We start from the raw sequence: 23,686 nt of genomic DNA on the forward strand, positions 1-23,686 counted from the left end.
AAAGTAAGATGATCCATGCTTCGGAAGGCACGTTAAGCCGTTGGTCCCGGTTACTACTTACTTTTGTAAGTAGTCGTTACATGAGCCATGTCAGGGGCCTTTGGTGACTCAATAATAACCATGACACCAGGGTTGATGACGTTGGTAATTCACCGTGAGGTGAACCCACACGATAGAAGAAGAGACACTGTCTCCTAAGCTTCTAAACCTATTAAGCGCATAACTAGATTCGTATTCAGGTCTCAATATTGTCTTTGGAGCTAAGCGACCGAGCAACCGTCGAAGCTACAGTTTATCTCCCACAACACAAATGCACAATTAACTATGTCAATATGCATTCGCGATAACAAGGTTCATTAGCGAGAATAGAATGTCGAGAGCGCATTTAGTTTTGTATGCAGACTGTGAGAAAACAGCGCATTGAATGGACGAAAGAAACAAAAGGTACGCGGAAAAATGTATGAAATAACAATATACAAAGTCATCATTTCAAAATAAACAATCAATAATAATTACATGTCAATATAATGAGCTTCATTACTTCGATTTAAAAAACCAATACACGTTACAGTGTTATGAAATAATATTTTTAGAAACCGAATAGTGACTAAAAACCAAATATCGGATTATTCGGTTTGACTGTTCATCACTAATTTAAGAGCTACGCTCTTATCGGTGTAGCATTCTCCATTCTTGTCTATCAAAGACCAATTCCTTCACCTCCTTATAAGACACGACGTTCGTCTTCTCTTTAATCTATTCCATGTAAGTTCTTCTTGGTCTTCCTCTTCCTCTCTTTCCTTGCAGCTTCCCTTCTATGATGTTTTTAATAAATTCGTCATGTCTTATTGAGTGCATCTTGTGTCCTCAATAACTCTCAATATTTGCCTCTTTTCCTTTACTCTTACTAGCACGTCCTTATTAGTCTTTCAGTCCAACTTATACCGACTCTTACCGAACCGAATATTGGGCTAAACTATACAGTTTCGAGCTACATCTATGGCAAATCCTGAAATACTGCTTAGTTTTGCTGTAACCCTACAAACCAAAATAAACCATCTGAGTAACCAGAGTAACCAAAACTGGAATGATTCCCCGAAACACATTACTTATACAGGGTGGCCCAGAAGTTCACGTTCAAAATGAAAAATTAGATAGAGGGGCTTATTAGCTACCAGAAACACCCCCATGTATGTTCAGCAATTATTTACGGTTTAGGAGATATGACCCATTTCGTACCCTTTTCTAGATTTTCTATCTTACTTCAGAAATAATCATTTTGTCGCTATCCCTTTCTTAATAATTATTTTGTTTTACTTCACAACTATGCCTAAGGCTGTGTACCGCTCAATCAAAGATAAGTCAAAGTGAAATCAAAGATAAAAAAAAGTTATCGGAAGTCAAAGTGAAAATTGGACCAAAATTGTTACAGTTGTTAAAACTTCGCCGAAGAATAATAAACACATGAGATTGTCATGGACCCTGAAAGTATTTCTAAAAACTGCTCCATTTAATAGGCTTTTAGAAACATCCAAAAAAAGTACCCTTAATATGGGCATAAAACTAAGTAATTAGCCCTCAAAGATTGCAAGACAGACAGATTTGAAGGAAAATTTGACATTCTCATACAATGTAGCTTCTTCTTTCTAACGTTGTTACCTTTAACAAAGACAAATTTAGAACAGAACAGATATAATAGGCTAGTTTCCAAGTAACTGATTTGACATCAGTTACTTTTTACTTAACGTCAAAACACGAAATTAGTAAGGATTTTTCATGAAAAAGAAACCTATGGTTATAGAAAAATGTAAAAAAATGTCGCACTTATTACATTTTTCTTTCTTAAAATTCATAAAGAAGTTAAATAGAAAAAAGAAAACGTAAGAAAACGTTTTTGTCACCTTTAAATCTGTCTTTATTAAGTAATCATAATTTATGTTTGATCTAAGAAAACTACCCAATTATGTCCAGCTTAACGTTGCCTCCGAAGCACGGAATCATCATCGTACTTTTTCGGATAATCAGGTAATAAAAGCCTGCAATGTCAGTCTCACAATGTCATTTTGACAATGTTCCCATCGGGGATCGAACCCGGACCTCCTGATCATGAGCCCAATGGTCTAACCGCTAGACCACGGAGACTGTTGCATAATAATTTGTACTAAGTAAACGTACTTAACTCTTTTACTCACAGTTCGATTATTTAGCATCATTTCTGCAATTTGGACGCTTTGTATATGTGCCCTGGTTTGTTTGGTCGGAAAAGATCGGATCGTGCGCAATCTTGCTCATCTAAAACCAAGTAAACTTCTCTAAGTGTTATCGCTGTGATTGACTTTTGTTTTCATCCGCATTTGTTTGTGTCTTGTGACTTGGAACACACTTTACAACGATTTCCTCAATGGTATTAAATTGAGAGTTTACAATGCTTTGGAGCTGGTTCAAAACAATTTTCTTACAAAGTCCCTTTTCTACGATTCTCTTATTTTCATTTATTACCTTAAATTGTTTATTGACGATGTCGTTCCATCAACAAAAAATTATAGTAATAAGTAGATAAAAAAATACTAATGATACATTGGTGCTAATTCCTGTAAATACCATCTAATTTTATTTTAAGTTATATCTGTCATTTTCTTATCCGCCGAAAAGGAAAGGGACGGGTAATCGACAAGCATAAAATTTATGGAACACACGTCAATTTTAAGCACAAATCTAAACCAACCGTCTAAAAATTTTACATCAGTCAATAACCCGACACAGGTAAGTAGACAGCACGTCAAACGGATTGCATACCAGTGACGTACCTTTTTGATTCGCCCGGGTTATTCATTCATTTACTCATTCTTCCTAACATTAAGAGCTGTGAATCATCCGTCCCTTTCCTTTTCGACGGATATGAAAATGACGGGAATAACTTAAAATAAAATTGGGCGGTGTCTGCAGGAATCGAGGCCATTGTCGACTTAAAATAAACTATGATAGTACTATATAGCTCGCTTAAATGTAGATTTAACATGAAAATCTCAATGGTTGTGAGATCAATGACCGACTACATCAACCCTGGTGTCAGGGTTACCATAGACCTGCCGAAGACTTCTAACATGGCTCATGAACGACTACAAAAAACATCAATAATTGTGAAAAATGAAGTCGCGTCGGGAAGAGTGAGTAATGAACTTGACAGTGGCGATATTATTGCGCGTGCGCTTGTAGGTGGGCAATGCATTCCAGCGGCGCTATAAATATCTAAGGCTAGGGCGGTTTGCGCTGGATTTAACCGAATGAATCCAGTTTCGCCCTTTGTTGTTGGCGTTAACAAGTTTAGAAGGCGTTTTGATGATTTCGATGTTCGGTTTGGTTTTTGGGAACGTATTACACGTACGGTAGTAACTATTGTTTCTTATAATTAGTTGCATATTCAAATGAAAGAAATTGAGATAGCAGACTTTGAGATAGTCTGCTATGTTAGAGATAAGGGGCCTATCTTGCTAGAACACAAATTATTATTATTATTAATTGTATAAAGACTATCTCCCGTTTTTGGGCAAATAATTTTATTGCCCGCTATCAATCGAATGCCGTAATTTCCAGCTGGTTGCAAAATCATGGTGTCCTATTTAGCCCTAAGGATAATAAAGACTTCGTTATCTGTCGTTAAAGAAAATATAATTGTAGACCAAAAACTGTAGGTGATTTTCGTTTTGTACTTACCCCTATCTAGATTGCTGGAGTGAGTAGATATATTATAATTCATATCGTGTTGTCAGTAGATAACTTGCAACTGCACTTGTGGTATTAAAATCCTGCGATATTGTTAGCTTAGCTCCAGCTCATCAAATACAAATATATTTTATTGCACCAAAATAAAAAGAAATAATTACCAAAAGACTCTTAACTAGGTACATGGAAAATGGCGGCCTTATCGCTTTAAGCGTATCTTCCAGACAACCATAAGGCGAGGAAAAATGTAAAAATTTAAACAACAAGAACACACACTCATAACAAGAACGGAATAAATGATATGATTATGATCATGAAGTCTATTATGTCTGGTAGGACGTTTCCCTAAGTTCTCTGTTCTTCTATCGTGTGGGTTGTGAGGTGGAGTACCAACCTCATCAACCCTGGTGTCAGGGTTACAATTGAGCCGCTAAAGGCCCCTGACATGACTCATATAACGACTACGTACTTACATCAGTAAGTAGTAACCGGGACCAACGGCTTAACGTACCTTCCGAAGCACGGATCGTCTTACTTTCGGACAATCAGATGATCAGCCTGTAATGTCCTAACCAAACTAGGGACCACAAAGTATTTTTTGTGATATGTCCCCACCGGGAATCGAACCCGGGACCTCCGGATCGTGAGCCCAACGCTCAACCACTGGACCACGGAGGCCGTCAAGTACTCTGTTGTCCCGTATTTACTCTACTCCCAAACCAGAAAAGGAGATAAGAATAAGATAGGATTCTTTATTTGCCATAAATGCAGTGTGACAGATGTCACAATAAATATAGTTTACCGTGCATTTAAATTACATAAATCGTGCAAAATTTATAAAATTTAAAATATATAAGGGTCAATTCATACGAAGGTCCTATAATGAAATTAATTGTTGTACAGATTTAAATAAATGTCATTAAATTAATTCACATAAACCAAATTGAAATTAAGAAAATTCAATAAAAAATATAGAAATCTAATAAATTAGAAATAGAAGTTTAACAATGTTTTTTTTCATTCAACAACGTTAAGTCAAAGTTCAAATAATAAAACATAATAAAACAAAGTGCAAACGTATACGATGCGGGTAGAAATCTCTCAATTATTTTTCTTACTTATTTAGGAGTGTGTGTTACAACTAGAAATGTATAAAATCGCAAACCGTTGACATCCAGTTTTATCCGGCAATATCCGACTTCGTCCGGGCGAGTAAACGGCAATGCCGATATTACTGTCACTCCGACGATTTACTGCTATGTGCCCGGTTTTTATTACATATCGGTTCTAAGCTCTGGATGTGAGGTCAGTTCAAATAATAAGTAGAAAAATATATTATACTTACATTGAAAGAAAGGAATTTATTATTATGTATTCTAAAAGGACGCGAAACACAGTTGCAATACAAAAACATTAAACTTGAAAGTACAAAGAAAGTACTTAGTCCTTGTCCAGATGACGCGATTTCCACGCGTTGTCATACCACAGAGTACTTAACACCGTACGGATACAGAGGCACATCTTCAAGCATGCAGGAATCTATAAAGTAATCAAATTACTCTGTGGTATGAAAACGCGAGTAAAACGCGCCTTCTGAACAAGGTCTTAGTGTAATCTTTTGTTATTGTTTCTGTGCAACGCGTTAAGATGCAATCACCGAACGTGTGGTAAAAACCGACCGGGGGATTTGTCATTTTTATCATGATGAACTATTTATTACATTGACGACCGGCAAATTCGTTTCCAGCATACCTGAGTTCATTAATTATATTTTTTACCTTTGATGGGTTTGCTTTTGGCCTCAGTTTTTACCTATCAAAATGGTTCAGATTACTTGTGGCTTTGCCCATCCGATTAGGAATTACGGCCTTGAGTTTATGTGTGTATGTTACGTACTATAATCAATGTACTACTTAAGTACTACTTAAATAAATAAAAAATAAATAAATACTCAAAGGCATTTATCAAATAATACTGGACATCCTAATGTAAAATCAGGACCTGTCAAATCTTCAGGTTAGGTAAGCGGACCCTGTGAAAAATGGGATAATTAAAGGGGCTAGGGAGATGACTGGACATCCTAATGTCCTGGATAAAAAGTTGTAGAGGAAAGCCCAGAGGTTACTAAGACCAAATAGATACATAAAAGAAAAACCTGAAGTTTCGTCATACAAAAAACAAGACCAAGCTCTCTTAAATTTTGAATGAATGAATCCTAACCCAATCTTGCAGCAATAAGTAATCTATTTTAAGTACAGTTTTCACTAACACAGTTGGCTCGACCGTTATAGACGGCGATACGGCTCACCAGCTATCATGACCAACAGAAAGCTCAGTGAGATGTGGGTACTAAGTTCGTCTTGCGATGGATGTACCTCTGACTACCCCGTTGGGATATAGTTGTGAGCTTGTTATGTGAATCCTAATCTCAAATCGGTAGACGAGTGATTACAAACCGGAACATCAGGTAAACGGAGTAAATACATCCATTACGGTACCAGCCGGCGCTGAAACTGTCTATTAACATCTCCCTCGTTACGAACTAACAACTAACAACCACATTGACAATGTAGTGAACTCTACATTTCCGGATTTACCCGGATCTGACAACGTAATCGTCACAGCCTTCTCCCCTCCCACAAACACCCCCTGGAGTATCCTAAACATAAAATGCTTCTTCTTATCGTATGGGTTGTGAGGTGGAATACCAACCCTATCAACCCTCGTGTCAGGGTTATTACTGAGCCGCCAAAGGCCCCTGACAAGGCTTATGTAACGACTATATACTTCTTCAGTAAGTAGTAACCGGGACCAACGTCTTAACGTGCCTTCCGAAGCACAGATCATCTCACTTTCGGACAATAAAGTGATCAGTCTGTACTGTCCTAACCAAACTAGAGATTACAAAGTGATTTTTGTGATATGTCGCCACCGGGATTCCAACCCGGGGCCTTCGGATCGTGAGCCCAACGCTCAACCACTGGACCACGGAGGCCGGATAAAATGCTAATGAATCTGAACAAAACTATCTTAGACGCTAAAATGACGATACTTAATGTATAACGTTTGCGTGGTCTTTCTCATAGAATAAGCCACCAACCCGCAGTGGAGCAGCGTGGTGGAGTATGCTCCATACCCCCTCCGGTTGATTGAGGGGAGGCCTGTGCCCAGCAGTGGGACGTATATAGGCTATTTATGTAATAGCAAAATATCACATAAACTTTATTGCTTTCACACTCGCATCTACTCACTAGGAAAACTTACGTTAGTTATCAAATTCAATAATATCTTTATTCAGTAGGTAACATAGTTACAATTTGAATCGTCATTTTTTCATAACGAACGTCTCATCCGCCTAAAACTACTGCAGCTTCTCACAACCTGTATAGCCGAGGAAAAGAAGCTGCAAGAAAAACCTAGGCACAGGACCCAAGACGTTCTTTAAAAAAAAAACAAACATAAAATATTATTATACACCCCAACCGTGTTAAACTAGACTTCCATAGCCCTGAAAGCGTTTTGGGCGAAACCATATTTCACTATCATTAGTGTATATCGGGTCACATAGTCACCATCATGCGAGGTTTTGGTTTAAAGAAGTGATTCTTTGGAATAAAACCATAAATACTTATAAAACACCGGAAAATAAAACAGGACGATACAAATCTCTCCTATCTCCTTCTTACATCGTCTTAAAAAACATCCGTCCTTATCGAAATCTCCGATAAAAAAGGGTCCTCAAGGCACTAAGTTATGAAACAAGCGTTTGATAAGCGGCTCAACCTGTATAGCCTATTTGCCTCATATTCTTTATCTTTTTTCGTCTTCAAGAACCATCTGGTCAATATTATAACACACTGTAAATCTATACAGAATAGTAAGTACCTACTTACTTTTTCTTGTTATTACTTAGTATTATTTTCGGTTTAGAATACCTCAAGTTTTATAAACATGACTCAATTTAGTTCGGTGTTTTTAAATAAATAAAAGTGAAATTAGATAGTTTTATTATTATGAGCATCAATACAGAATAATTATGATTATACGGAATCATCTTGCATCTTCTGCCCTCAATAACTTTCAATATTGGTGTCCTTTGCAAAGCCCTTGGTACTAAAGCAAAACTATTGGATACTAAAATTTCTGCAAGACGTTTCCTTTCGAGAGATCTAAAAGTATAAAAGGAAATACCCACTGATATAATTTTATTGGAACGAGAGAATGAAAGGATTCCACGCGAATGAGGCAGGCAACAGCTAACCTATTCATATTTCAATAAAGGAGCAATATAGTCATTTCTTTTGTCAATCAATTTATAGCGCGTTCAATCGTGCTGAAGACAATACAATGTGGAATGCAGATTTTCCGAGCATTTCATTACTTCTATGTAAAGTACTACTGAATATAATAGGCATCCAACGACATTGAGATTTAAAATATAACAACTGAGACGTTTCTGAAAATTGTGGTTCAATCCAATTTGCACCCTACATAATAAGTTAAGTATTGTTTCTTCATCTATGCACGATGGTTGCTTTGGACTACAGATTCCTACGGGATAAGGAATAAAGACGATCTACGAGATTGAGGTCGCGAACAATCGCTAATTATACAAATGTTCCCCTAATCAAAGTAAGAGGCCCAAAAACATGTAGTAAATACTCAACAGAAGGCTAACAGACTATTCATCAAGCTGTCTTATCTGATCTGACGTTGGAAAAATCTGGCTAGAGCTAAGTAAACACTTTATTGTGTGATGTTATTGGATAGATTAGTCATGTCATGGAATTATGGATGTAAGAGAAACATCTCGTTAGCAATGTTGTTATATGACTTATGGTTGCTACTGAACAACATATTATGCAGGATAAAGGTTTTAATCTGCTTATCATCATCATGGCTACATCAAAAAATCTCCCACATGGTGCATAATCTTTACGGACAGATCGGTAATGTCAAGTCTATAGACTGCCATCAACTTAAATATGATCATCAATTATAATAACAATTTTTTATATTTATGATGATGAATTTTTTATATTTATGACAAATTAATATTTCATGATGGATGATATCATCCATCATGAAATATTAATACACAGTCAGAATTAGAACATTGTTATTTAGGTTTATTTTCTCAAAAATATCTCTCAAATCGGTATTACTAACTACCGTACTAAGTGGAACTTGTTACATAAAACTAGATCTTAGTGTCATTGACTTTCAGTGACTATATAAATATTATTTTATCTCATACAAATATTGGGACAACGTATCGAAGACATTAAATGTGCATTATATTGTCGGCTTATCATTGTTTAACCAAGCAATGCAGGTGTTATAAAGATAATATTATTCCATTATCAAATCCAAACAGAAAGTAACAAGTAGAATAGGTAAGTATATGAGTGATGATATTGTATTACTAAATTGATATTAGTATAGAAAGTCCATAGGAACAAGAGCCTCTTATCAAGATTATATTTATTAGAATTAGTTAACGAAATATTGGAACGATTGGAAAGAAAGAACACCTGAAAGTTGAAATGATCAGCATCGGCGACGTCAATTTGTAATGGGTAAAGACTTTAAACACTTTCCTTCTTCACATGATGGATATTGAGAAACCATTTTTAAATTCACGTTAACTTAAACCTTCTGCGTGTATTATAAGTACAAGTACCTACTTAACTATTTCAAGGACTTTACCTCATTGTTAGAAACAAATTACAGAAGTTAGTAAATTACCGCCTACTGCAACTGAATTCACTTTACGCGAACACGTTTTTATAGGTAAATAGTTTTGCTTTAAGTAAAATGTAAAAACAATGAATTTTTATATAGGAAAAAGTTGAAAAGCGTCCCGCCCTTTGTAAATTGCTGCAAATGAAACTGCACTTACGTTTCGGAGTCAAGATTTCACTTGAGAATAAAGTCACAATTGCCTGAGAGAGAAACTTGAAGAATACTTTGCACTCACTTCACAAGAGACCAATTTCACATACAGATAAAAAGTTGCCAATGATAGTCAGCTGGACGCTCCAGTTTTGGTGGTTGACAGTAAAAGTTGCGACCGTACAATCACAAAATTTTACTTTCTATATTACGTCATATACCTACATAAACTAAAATCTGCTATATTAGTAAGGATGGAACCATGAACGATTAAAAGTTTTTTTTTTTTTTTGATTAACAATTTTAGTCAGCTCTCCCTTACCAAAAATACAAAGGCATGAACATTTGGTATGAAATATTCAACGAAATACGAAACAAAGAGAATAGCACCCTATTTATCTCGACGCAATATAAACGGCCTTTGAAGAACGATAAATAAAGATACAAGCAATAACTGCGAAAAGGTGTATACGCGAAAATGGTTGGATTTTATTATGCTGACTCTTCATACGTAAAACAGATCAAGATGAAACTGGATTTATCTTTTTTCAGTTAGTTTTATATAAGACACCAAGTTGTAAACATTCGACATAAAACGAATTCTTACGCGCATGAAACATTTTGATGCACATATTGTAGAAGCCAACATATTATAGAAATACAACCGTGAATGAAATGAATAATTCTCTTTTAGCAATGTTGGTTAAAAACAAAGTAACGAGTGTAACTTACATTGTTATTGCAGTGTTCTGACACCCTGATAAACTGTTTGCTAGTAAATCATACGAAACTGTAGTTGGCAACAGTATATGTCTGGGTCTAGGGAATACACATACTATGGATACGAACACAACGGATGTAAATGTAGGTATGTCATTACGAGGGAAACTGTAAGTATATTTACAATAGTAAACAATAAGTATAACGTAAACTCATTTTAAAAACTTAAATTGTTAATTAAATAAACCTCGTAATCAACAAGTTATGTTCAACCCAGGTAAAAAAAGTGTGGTTAGTTTTTACCCGAATTAAAATTTATTGGAAGAAAGTGTGATTTTGTTTAAGAAAATCACATCAGAATGTTTCTTACGTAGTTTTCACTATAAGGGGTGTGTCTAATGTCAGATTATGAACGATACAGCAGCAGACCTGAACTCATAAAGGACGACTCCGAGTCGCCCTAATTTAATTTCTACGCGAATAAAAAGAGTATTAAAAAAGTCTAATCCAATTTGAGCGCGCCACCTGGGTATTAACAGTTGATGGCACTCATCACCTTAGAAATTCCTATCCCCATTTCGATCCTTCGAGCCGGATTTACTTTACGATTTCCATTAAACGAAAGTAAGGCCGCCGAACAGAGAGGTCTGTGGATTTGTGGAAACGCTTTTACCCTTTCCCGATATTTTAGTTCGCTTCGTCACCTTAATTGAATCCAGCGCTTTATTGACACGGTCCATTTGTTTAGATTTAAATAACTTTATCAAATTTATGTGTCCGTCGTTATTCTTGTACTGATTGGGTTTCTTGGAAATGTTTATCTTTACCTCGAAAAGTCAGATTTCAGGAAGAAATACCCCAAAAATTTCACTCAATTGTCACCAGATTTGGGAATATATAAATATCTTTACTCATCACAGTAATTCGTTTTTTTTCCACCAATTTGTTCAGATTGAATAGAATTTGTCGAATGAAATCATTTCCATTCAGTATTTGTACATCTCGTTCAGCTCCATCGGCATGGAGATTTGGAGTCGGTACGGGAAACACTTACGTTATTACATTCGTAACGGCCTATTCCGTTCCCTTGTTCAAAATTGTTCTGAAGACCGAAATCTGACATCGGCCACTGTGGCTTAATCCGAGCAATCAGATGGCTTAACTTGTCAATAACCTTAAGAAATCTAAATAGTAAATTTTTGTAGAGTTCTAGATATTAATAAAGGCACGTATTTTTTTTCTTTAAATCTGAATTTCAATGACGTCATGTTTTATTTTATTTATAGTCGACCTAATGATTTATTTATTAAATTGCAACTCAATGCCTTTTAATCGACTCTGACAAGTTTAAAGCGAAGTACAGACTAAATTTAACAGTAACAGGGAAAATTTAAATGTGATAGACTGACTTAAACATTATTTTCGTAATACATCTTCAAATACCCAGACATTATAGAGCTCATTACTAAAGTATTATTAATAAATCATTCTCAAAATTGAGGTTCTCCTTAACCCTTACTCAAAGGTGCTACCTTGATGCGTGACTAATAGACACAATTCATTAATCACAGCGCCCTGATAGCTGATCCGTTATTAATTAATTCACACTGTAATAAACATTAATGGTTATCTAAACAGGGAAGACGGACGAGACCTTATTTCTAAATCCTATTACAACGACGTTGAGCAAGTAACATTAGCAAATTGTCTGATGGTCAAATAGACGTCTTACATTTTCTTCATTACACATCCGGGAGCGATTTTAATAATACCGCTCTCAAAAACATAAAAGACCTTGTTAGTCTCTACCCGTTTGTTGTTTTTGTCAAAAAAGAAAGATGAAAAGTCTATTAACCCGAGAGGAGTGATGCGGAATTGGATTCTTTGTCGGTATAAAAATATCGCCGAAAATCGAATGCCACGAGGCTTCAAAAGCCATTTGGAGTGACACTTCCCGCGGGTAAAATAAACGGTTCGACTTGATACAACACGCCGCAGCCTGTGTCACTTTCGCTGCCAAATTGATTTCCATCAATCAACAAACACGCGCCAGGATTCCTGTAGGAAGATTGAATGTGAGCAGAGGAATATTGCATCTTCCTGGAAATTGTGATTCGAACTTTTTTTATCTGTTTACTTGTAACTCATAACGCTTATCATTATTTCCTTTAAACAAACGATTACAGCATTGGCTTATTCTCAAAGACTTTTGAGAAACAATTACTTTTAAGGTCTTGTTAATTCCAAGTTATTCAATAAAAGCCACAGAAGCTATAAAACAATTCGATTATTATCTATATAGATTTTGTGATAATTTTGAAGTTCTTCTCAAACAAGTTTCCTCAATTTTCTTTAGACGTGAGCGTTAGAAAGATACGGTTATGATATCGTAAAGTTAAAGGCTGGAACCGTTAGCGACGCCGACTCATTTGTGTCGGCTCTTAATTGTCTGCTCGAGATTTCATTGCGACCCAAATCTCGGAGGTCGAATTCCTCACTGGTCGGAATAAATCCACTCGTACGTGCTTCGCAACCATGGATTTGGATATTACCAACTTTTTCAGATTCTTCCTTATGAATTTGTTCAACCTCAATTGTTTCTTTGCTGCCATTTGCTCTGATATCTGAATCTGACTTTTCTGTTCCATCGCCTGTATCGGATTGAATTGTACATCAAACCTAGTCGGTTTTTATACTATCCGTCACAGTTTGTTCTGTAAACATTATTCATATTGTGGAATCATTGTCCGGATTGAATAAGAGCATTACCAAATATTCTTTTGCTTCCAAAAATAGCTCGGAACAATACAAGAAACGCCGCAATTGATTCTTATATCACGCCTAAGCAACAACAATCTGGCGAATGTGAAACAAAGGCAAGGTCGTCGCGCTGTGTGACACAAAAGGTCATTGTTACGGTCCATTACTCCACGTCTGGATGCTCAGTGGCTAGCACGAGACTTGTTATTGTCAAAACAATCGATATAATATCCCCACTGTCTTTTTCTTTTGAGGAATGATTGCTAACAGCAGCATAGTACATATACGTCCTTGTCCGCGCGTTTACGAGTAGTTTGTAAAATTATTTTTTTGTGTTAATTACTCTAAACAATAAATTCAGTGATTGTCGTCTCTTGCTTGTCTAGTTGATGAGAAAAAGTTTGTGAATTACTACATTTTATATGTTCGCGTGATCGTAATCATATTAGAAATATGTTTTGGTTTATAATGACTGATCGTTCTATGAGAAGAGAGACGAAGGATATGGAAATAAGGAAGTCAAGTATGAAAAGTTCGTATATATTTTTTTGTATTTTTATAGTGCTATATTGTAACTGGACCTGACTTGTACACCTAAGATACAGCGAAGGCAAATAAGTCTCTTGCAGTACAAAAGACGTAAGATGTACTTGAAGTCCTAGGCACAATACATTATTCTATACACAACGCATGTTCTACTTCGAACATACTTAACATTCACATCTCACAGGAACTAAATGTGTTTATTAAATCAATATTGATTCAATTTTGTACTCTGCCGTAATATATCAGGGTATCTATATCCATATTGAAGACCTTTTGCCTAATTAGCCGATCATAATTCAATTATTGGATCCTAATGGCACGTGTACAGCTAGATTGCTTAATGTCCCAGAGGCGTAATAAAGTTGATAGAGGTGGGTAGATTCTTCGGCCAAGTAGCAAAGGCCATCCGATGCAAATCTATTAAAAGTCACGTCGTAAAAAAATAGGTAAGGTCGTCTGTATCAGGCTTGAAATACAAAATATTCCCACGATTCGCATCGCTTCAGTCCCAAGTGAATCTTTTTGACATTACGTAACAGCTACGTGACATAACGCGAGCTCGCGAACGAATTTTTTGAACACCAAAGGCATTCCATCCCATCCTAAAGCGGAAGAAGATAAAACCGCGCTTGCCGTGAGAAAACTCATCGTATTAGAAAAAAAATCTCACTTTTTCAATGCGAATCCGTATTTTTTGTTTGAGATCGAACAATGGTGCTTCATGTACGGGTTCTTGTTTTGTTTAGTTCGATGAGAAACATCGACAGGGTAAAGGAAGTGCATTCAACGTGTTATTGTGATATGCATTGTGTTTTAGCATTGTTTAGTTTCGAGCGTAGCTTTTAGTGTTTTGTTTGTTACGGAGAATTAGGGCACTCTTTCAACCTTGTTGGTTTCCCGGCTTTGTATGATAACACTGATGTACACTACAGTTGTAATAACCTTTAATAGAGTTCTACGTTTCGACCAAAGGATTTATTTAATAGTAAAACGAATCAAAAACAATATTTAAGTTGAGGTTATTTTGTGGGAACAAGTCTTTTAAGATTTAAAATCACAAGTCATCCAGGAGTGGCGTTAAATCTTCAGATTAGGTTAAGCGGACCATGTGTGAAAACGGGATAACGCTAGGGAGAAGTGATGCAAGAGATGTGCGACCAACCAGTATTTTTATTCAAAATAGCCTTGAACTGAAGATGCCTAAAATTTTTTTCTAAAAAATCTTAAGCCTCATATACACAAACACTTGCATAACAATGCAACCCATATTTCATCAAAATACCACCCCAGAAAAGACAACTAGCACGCACATTCTAATTTGTGTTTAAATGCGTTACATTAGGGGTCATCAATTTATGTCGCTCCCAGCCCTTTGTAGGCCAAGGCTCTGTTGGTCTTCAACAGTAAAATTTTACTGTTCGTGTTGCGTATTTACCTATTGTTATGCCTTCAAGATATATATCACCCAAATTCCTAAGCAAACATTACTTTTTACTTGATTTGTGTAAAATTTTGTGCAGCAGCACGTCATTATATTAAAAAAGAACAAAAATATTTTGTCCCCTGTCAAATGATTGGTCGTCGATAACCTTAAACACTTTAGCAACATACTTGTACGTCAAGTCAATACTTAGAGTGGTTTAATTTTTTGGATTTTATTGTTATTAATATTGTAATTTGATATTTGCGCATATAAAAGTAATTGCGCAATATCTACAAATGTCAAATAGCAATATTACATTTTAGATGAAAAGCACCAATAAGGCGTTTTTATCCCACCTGATCCAATTCAAAAATATATTTATTCAGTAGGCAACATAGTCGTTTTTTTTTCTTTTTCTGCATGTCAAGTCATATGTAAAGAGTCACGACCTCACACATTTGAATAAGGCTCTCAAAAGATCGTTAAACCCACTTACTGGTTTTTTTAAGAATTCACCAGAATTAAAATAACACAATGTTTAAACATAATGAATTCGAATGTTTGGTTTACTCGAAATGGTTAAAAGATACTGTTCAATACATATTTATACACAAATAAAATATAAATGTATTATAAATGAAAATTGCAAAGCTGAAGTGGCAGTGGGCAGGACACATAGCGAGGAGGACCGATGGCCGATGGGGCGGAAAGGTTCTGAAATGGCGACCACGTGTCGGACGACGCTCAGTGGGTAGGCCCGCTACAAGGTGGACCGACGATCTGGTGAAGGTCGCGGGAAGCCGCTGGATGCGGGCAGCGCAGGACCGATCGTCGTGGAGATTCTTGGGGGAGGCCTATGCCCAGCAGTGGGCGTCGTACGGCTGATGATGATGATGTATTATAAATAAATATAATGTGTATCCGAATGTGTCGGGGACTCGCTCCACAATGGCGCCAAGGCTTAAACGTGTAATTTTGTAATGTAGTTGGTAAAATTAGTAATAAATAGGTAGATCCACTACCAACTGAGTTTTTTTAATTTTTAAGAAAATTATAATAAATTGAAGTACAGGTGAACTTAGGAAATAACAAGAATAAGACAACAGAAACCGTAAAGCAAGTTAATTAATTAAGCTACAAATATTACGATTAGCTTTCCGTTTTCAACTTTATAAGGAAACTCTTGAAAGCACACAGCTGAGCGGAAGAGTCATCAATCTAAGATGTCAAAACAATCTACCTACCCCATACGTCATATTTCTCATATTTTGCTTCGTAACGTTAATGAAGGCAGAAGTGCTGGATTCATTAAATCTTCGGAAGTCGCCGGTAATGCGAAATTCCCTCAATACTTGGCGAATTTCGACTCAGTAATGAGACCCCGAAAGCCAAATGTTTCAGTAAACATTTAATGAGCGCAGAGTTTGAACTTGTTTAGAAAAGCTACGATTAAAATCTGCCAACACTCGTACTGTACGAAAGAAATATTTTGGACTAAAAAAATTGTGAGTAAAGAAGAATTGGGGGTGAAGAAAATCGATTGAAAACGGTGTTTACAGGTTAACCGAATAAGTTGGTGAAAGTACCGCGTAGGCACCAGCGTTTGTGACAGATGGTGATAATTTTATTTAAATTATTAGTAATGGCTAAGATATAATGTAAAAGTAGTGCATGGTACTGGAAAACTCTGACATTCGTGATTGCTTTTACGAATTTCTTGTTGAAAATATTTTAAAATAGCACAACGACAGGTATTTTGTGCGTGACTGCGATTTTGTGAATGAAAAGAGAACAAATTTGTCTCGTTCCGGACGTTTAACATGAAAACGATGTTAACTTTATCGCAATCTTCAAGGCGATTATTGTTGAGTATTATGTGAAGATCTGAACAAGAGGCCTCGACTCAAGTTCATTATTTCGAACAAAATACGAACTTAAGTCTTAAGATTAAAATCTGCTTCCTTATGTACCTACAACTTGGCAGACATGAAACATTTTTCTTATTATTCTTGATATAAAATTCTACGAAATCTCCCGGTTTTGTTGGGAACGGCATAATAACTGTCCTACTACGTTGAAGTTAGTGCAAAATGTAATGTATAACTCAAGTAAAAAGGTCGGAATTTTCTTATATGAATATTCATGTGTTGATTCTAAGGGGTGCCAATACGTCGTCAGAGTGGAAAAACCGCCAATTATTATAATTTACTGCTGCTAGAAAAACACCCATTGTTTCAATTAACACAAAACCTTCAAGCATTGAAAATGTATTCAATAAAAACAATAATAATCCCTATAAATGGAATAGCTTTGTTATTTGTTGGACGAAATCAATAACAGATATTTGGCATAATACAAGATTGTTTGGTAAATGCCGATGGGATAATAAATTACGTTTTCTTTGTTTAACAGATCAAAGGCCGATCAGACGGAGTAGCGATCAGTCACAATCCGAAGGGTGGCGCAATGCGGGCGGCGGGGCCCCTCTGAGGTCCCGCCACGCTATGGGCTCGAATATCAGCCAGCACTCCGCCAAGGGTCTCAAGGGCCGTAGGGCGCGCTCCAGCGGCGACCTCTGCAATGGAGACTCCAAGAGCCAGACAGAGTCGTCAGTATGCGGCTCGGTGGTCGGCGACGTCATGGGCTGGAACCGATCCTTGCCAAACCATCTGGATGGGAACCGCCATCTTGCGGACTACAGCCGTGTAAACAACAACTATGCGGAGTTCGGCACGTACCGCTGCCACCCGAAGGGAGGCCGGGGGCTCCGCTACAGAGTCTCAAAGTCTGGTGAGTTACGTTACGACCCGTGTTTATCTAAGTAGTTCAGAATTCCGCAGCATATGTGCTTGTTTAGTCAACCGAGTTCTCAGACAGAATACGTGGGTGTCTTCAAAACAAGAATAGTAAACTTATTTTGTGAACTAATTTGTATTATATTTTAAAACATGCGCAGGCATTTGAAGTCATTAGATTACTTAGTTCAAAAATGAGAAAACATCGTTGAAAGCAGAGTTTATTTTGTCATCAAAGTTCAAAACTCGAATCGAATTTGGTTGGTGCAAATAAAGACGGAACTTTAAATGCAATAGAAGACACCCAGGGGATACCATACACGTCTAAAACTAGTGATCGATTTATGAGCGGACCGTTTGTCACCGAGCTACAACGACTGCGGTCGGACGTCCGTTATCGTCCGCCTCTGACGCAGACATCGAAAACGAGATTTATAGAACTGTTATTCGATCCACTGATGATCCCACCGAGAGATTTATGTGCGGTATCTATAAACGTGTACACCGCTTAGTCTTATTACCAGTTATAATCTGTTAGGAATTCCAAACGCTGCGCGCTAAGTTGGGAAGTGCTAGGTAATCTTGAAAAAAATATATATATACTTCATTGACTTTTAGAAATCCCCGGCACCCAGATTCTTCATAGACCTGGATATTGTTCCAAAGCTTTGAATTAGTCAAAGCGTCTTCATACTAAGTTTCTATTCGTAACTTTGATATGGATATTACCTCTATTACGATGAACCATTATAGTGACAGGTTACCTACCTACCCATATGATAGTCCACCTTGTCAGTAAGGCCATGACATTCTAATCCTGACCCTTTAATCTACCATGTTATTTCAAAATAATCCAAGTAAAAAGCAATCTGTACCACAACAATACATCACAAAATTAGTTTATTAACCAAGCATATTTCTTTAGGGAACGCTTTTTATGAGCTTAAATTAAACGGAGGACGTTAATCTCATGGCTTTTAATTCCGGGAAAGTAGGGCGAAAGTAAGACGTTGTATAAAATTAATGTGTTGCGAGTCCTTAATTGAAACTCCTTAAGACGCAGATTAGCTCGGTATTAGGTTAAGAAAGAAACGAGCTTGTCAGTAGCACGGCATAGCAATGAACGGGTTAAATAATGATAATGGCCTGTCGTAGAAGTCGACTAAGGATGCGAAATGGCAAGGGTTATTCAAATTAATTTATCTTTTTACCTAATTTTGCACATACTCATACATCAGAAGGTAGCAGTAAGACGCGGAGGACAGGAGTCCTAGTACGGCTTTGAAATAGACGACTCTCCCATTCGCATCAGACAGAGTACCGCGGGGCAGAAGGCAAGAGGGAAACCACTGTCCTATTTTTCCCTAAAAAGTAGCATGGAGAATACTACACCGACAAGATCGTAGCTCTTAAATTAGTGATGTGTGATACATATAGATACGGTCATGCTAGCAGAACATCCAATGAAAGGCAGATTAGCTCATGTTCGTGCTTCGGAAGGCACGTTAAGCCGTTGGTCCCGGTTACTTCTTACTGATGTAAGTATGTAGTCGTTACATGAGCCTTGTCAGGGGCATTTAGTGGCTCAATAAGCCACCAGGTGACACCAGAGTTGATGGGGTAAGTATTCCACCACACAACCCACACGATAAGAAGATCTCATGTTACGTTTCTCCAATCTGTACCCGGCTTAAAAAATACCTACTTACACTATAAACAGGTCTACTTACATTTAGAGAAACGAAAAAATTTATATAAACTGAAAGAAAAGCTTTTTTGGGGATCCACAATAACAAAACTATAAAAACTTATAGAAATCGATTAGCTGGTCAGTTTTTTCCTTATATTTCATAAATTTAATTGTCTTGTAAATGCGTGTGAAATAATAGTTTTCATCCCTTTTGGGATTTTAATACCAAGTAGCAAGTGTGGCTGCACGTTGTCGTCTGATGACTTGTAAGTATTAAGTAATTCTTTTGTTTTTTTTTCCATTCCAAGAATATTTCATCGTGAGTATTATGTATGTGTGTGTGCATATCGTGAGTGTGTATACGTAATACAGGATGTTAGTGACATCGTAACGAATGCTAAGGGGGATGATTCAGACCATGATTGTGAGTTAATATTAATAAGTGGACTTTCCCGTCGCTAAATTCATGATATTTATTTAGTATTTTTTTATTATTTTTTCAGTTCCATACTTTTGCGATGGAAAATTCCACTTGATATGAACTCAGAATAATGAGCTGAATCATCCCTCTCAGTATTCGTTACGATGTCACTTACACCCCGTACAAGTACATACGGGTAAGTATGGATGTTAGTAACACCGTAACGAATACTGAGGGGGATGGTTTCTGAATCATCCATGATTTTGAGTTGATATCAAGTGGAAGAACCTGTCGGAAAATTCATGTTTTCTTTGTTTTTTTTTTTAAATTATTTTCAGTTCCATACTTTTGCGACAGAAAATTTCACTTGATGTCAACTCAGAATCATGGTCTGAATCAACCCTCAAAGTTTTCGTTACGATGTAACTAACACCCTGTAGGTATTTATGTATGTGTGCATGTAAGATATAAAAAAGTGCGAGAATGTGGGTCGTGATGCGAAATAGGCTTCGCATGGTGATTGATGGCAGACATGATTTAAGACCGACTAAGGTTTCGCTTCAGCTAGATTTGTATTGAAATAATGGTGCGATAATGAAGAGTAAGTTTCTAAAGAAATAATGGGAATTGTAGTAAGTATGCAATTATTTATACATTACTTGATTTTCTCAACCTACTTAACTACAAACATACATACATAAACCCACGTCTATTTCCCACCGGGGTAAGCAGATACTGTAGAATACGTAATGTACGTGGACGTATGGACTACTTTCTTAACTGTAATAATAAAATATGAAGAGCATTACTTTTTCTATGTTCAAATACTAATACATATCGATTTCTAAGAAAATAGATTTACGAGGACGACATGGTCGTTATTCTTAAGTCTTTTATTAAATAAAAGATATAAAAAAAAAAATAGTTTTATATCTAAAGAAGGAGAAGGAGGAGCTCGGTGGCGCAGCGGTTAACGCGCTCGGTCTGCGATTGTTGAAGTAAAGCAACTTTCGCAAAGGCCGGCCATAGGATGGGTCATGGGATGGGAAAGTTTTCACCTCGAGCTCCTCCGTGCTTCGGAAGGCACGTTAAGCCGTTGGTCCCGGCTGCATTAGCAGTGGTTAATAACCATCAATCCCCACTGGGCCCGCGTGATGGTTTAAGGCCCGATCTCCCTATCCATCCATAGGGAAGGCCCGTACCCCAGCAGTGGGGACGTTAATGGGCTGATGATGATGATCTAAAGAAATATCGTCATAGCCATGGTAGCCCAATTGGAAGACCGTTTGCCTCTCACAATGAGGTCGCAGGTTCGAATCCTAGCACGGGCCTAAACAAAGGATTTTCGAATTCACGTGCTCAGCAAAGAAGGAAAACATCACGAGGAAACCCACATTCCCGAGAAATGCGTTTTGGTGGTAGGTATGTGAGGTATGTGAATTCGCGGATTGAAGGCAGTCGCTTCTGTAATAAACCGGACCTGTCTAATCTTTAGGTTAACTAAGAGATAACGGAGATGACTATGAATTAAATTCGTAAAGACTTTTATTTGTGAATACCTATATATTTAAATGCAATTGTTATCCTAGATATTCGAATGTTCGAAAATAGGTAATATAAATTTTATTAACCTTTTTTATCACAAAAAAAGTACGAACCATACATACTATTTGTTTTGTATGTTGTGTGCAATAAAGTATATTTGATTTGATTTGATTTTATCTGTGGCAATAAGTATATTTTTTACTAATCAATTTCCATCAGAATAAAATATTCATTTACTTATATTACTTCATCTGTGAGTGGTTTTGCGAGCATTCGGTACCTACCCAAAACTCCATTACGTTATTAAAGGGAAGTAAAAGGTTCACCTACCTGTTATCAGGATGTATCTTAAGCCGATCTGTGAAGCTTCCCGGCTCAATCTGAGGTCACGCCAAGAGGGGAGATAAAATATATTTTTCACACTCTGCTTTATAGATGGGTATGTTTTCTATAAGATAAGATATTATTGCATTCCTGATGTTTTTACAGAGGCCTTAAAAGTAGAGAAAAGTACAAACAGGAACCCTGTAAGGGCACCAAACAACTTAAAATTATACACAATGAAAACAGAAAACCAAGAATAAAAATAATAAAGAATAATATAAATAAAAGATACGTATATATACATAACAGTAATCAGTACCTCAAAGATTCGTTAAAAAACTCATGCAGCGTATAGAATGCTTTTTCAGTTAAGTATATTTTTAACGACATTTTGAAGAGATGTATTTCTTTTTATAAGTACCTACTTAAGTAGAATTAAATAATATATTTTTATGACTCGTATTTTTTCTTTTTCTCCCGGTCCCGGAATCGGATCCCGGTGGGAACATGTCACAAAAATCACTTCGTGATCTCTAGTTTGGTTAGGATATTGCAAATATATATGGTGAGGGTACGTTAAACAGTCGGTTGATAGGATCGGTCATTGATCTTTCAATCCACACGGGAAATGAAGATCAATGGATAGTGTTAATATAACCGCTCATATGTATGACACCTTCTTTGTATTTGAGCACACCAAATGATTGTCGAATATATTTTCGAATTCATGTTTGGATCATAAATGATTATCACGTGATGCAAAACATCGTTAGGAAACCCACATTCCCGAGAAATGCATTTTCGGAGGTATGTGACCTAACCTGTATTGAGCTGTCAGACAGGCAGTCGCTTCTGTAAAAAACCGGACCTGTCATATCTTCAGGTTAGGTAAGCGGACCCTGTGAAAAACTTGATAATGCTAGGGAGGTGATGATGATATATTTGAGCACACCCCGGACACTCCACACAACAATCATGAGATCAATTAAATGAATGGAGAGGATAATTTCTCCGTGTGACACCTAACACGCAAGTGCGAGGGAGACACAGACTGCGCGCTCTCCCTCTTAAGCGGTTATTACATTACCCTGTCCACCAGCCTAGATGCGTCAAGGTCACATCGACATTGGGATAATGATAATCGTCGCTACACTAGCTCGAGATCGTGGTTACCATGGTTACTCGCCACCGATTTGCTATTAGACTACACGATCTGATCGCAAACCCGTGACGTTGACGCATCTAGCCCGATGGATAGGGCAATGTAATTACCGCTATACCATACACCCATTTAAGACTAAAGTAAGACCCAGAGTGCGTGAGGACCGCACCCGATACGAATTGGTGCGGGGCGAAGAGTTACCGATCTAAACTTAGTAGATGTTATTATGCAAGAGAATCGATCACCTAGCGAGCGAGGCCACACCACGAACATATTCCCATGTGCTGCATCGCTCATAATAATCCCGATTTGATTAAATCGGCTTGTTTGACGCCTGGAATACCTAACCTGCAAAGTATTAAGCAGTGATACGTTGAAAGCATGATGGATTAAACTTTAATATGGACTTCATACGAAGAGATTTATAGTTACTTGTATTGGGCTGGTTTTCCCTTTGCAGATTGGAAGGTCAGACAGGCAGTCGCTTCTGAAAAAAACCGGATCTGTCAAATCTTCAGGTTAGGTAAGCGTACCCTGTGAAAAACGGGATAATGCTAGAGAGATGATGACGAGGGGATTTCTATTTCGAATCGTCGTTTCTAAAGTAAAGCAGCACAAATTAAGTACCAAAGATAGGACTACACTGTACTAGGTACTTGGGATTAGGTATATTATAAGAATT

General features: G+C 37.0%; 1 protein-coding gene across 4 annotated transcripts in view; it reads left to right on the forward strand.

Moving 5' to 3' along the window:
• LOC126368367 (uncharacterized) overlaps positions 1–23,686 on the forward strand; it is a 141,861-nt gene that overhangs the window by 21,100 nt on the left and 97,075 nt on the right. For all 4 annotated transcript variants that reach the window (XM_050012295.1, XM_050012298.1, XM_050012296.1 and 1 more), the window contains exon 2: positions 17,480–17,857. In XM_050012295.1, coding sequence (XP_049868252.1) covers positions 17,480–17,857 — 378 coding nt within the window. The remainder of the gene's footprint in view (positions 1–17,479; positions 17,858–23,686) is intronic.

The sequence above is a fragment of the Pectinophora gossypiella genome, chromosome 7 (assembly GCF_024362695.1).
Source record: "Pectinophora gossypiella chromosome 7, ilPecGoss1.1, whole genome shotgun sequence".
In the NCBI taxonomy this organism is placed as follows: Eukaryota; Metazoa; Arthropoda; class Insecta; order Lepidoptera; family Gelechiidae; genus Pectinophora; species Pectinophora gossypiella.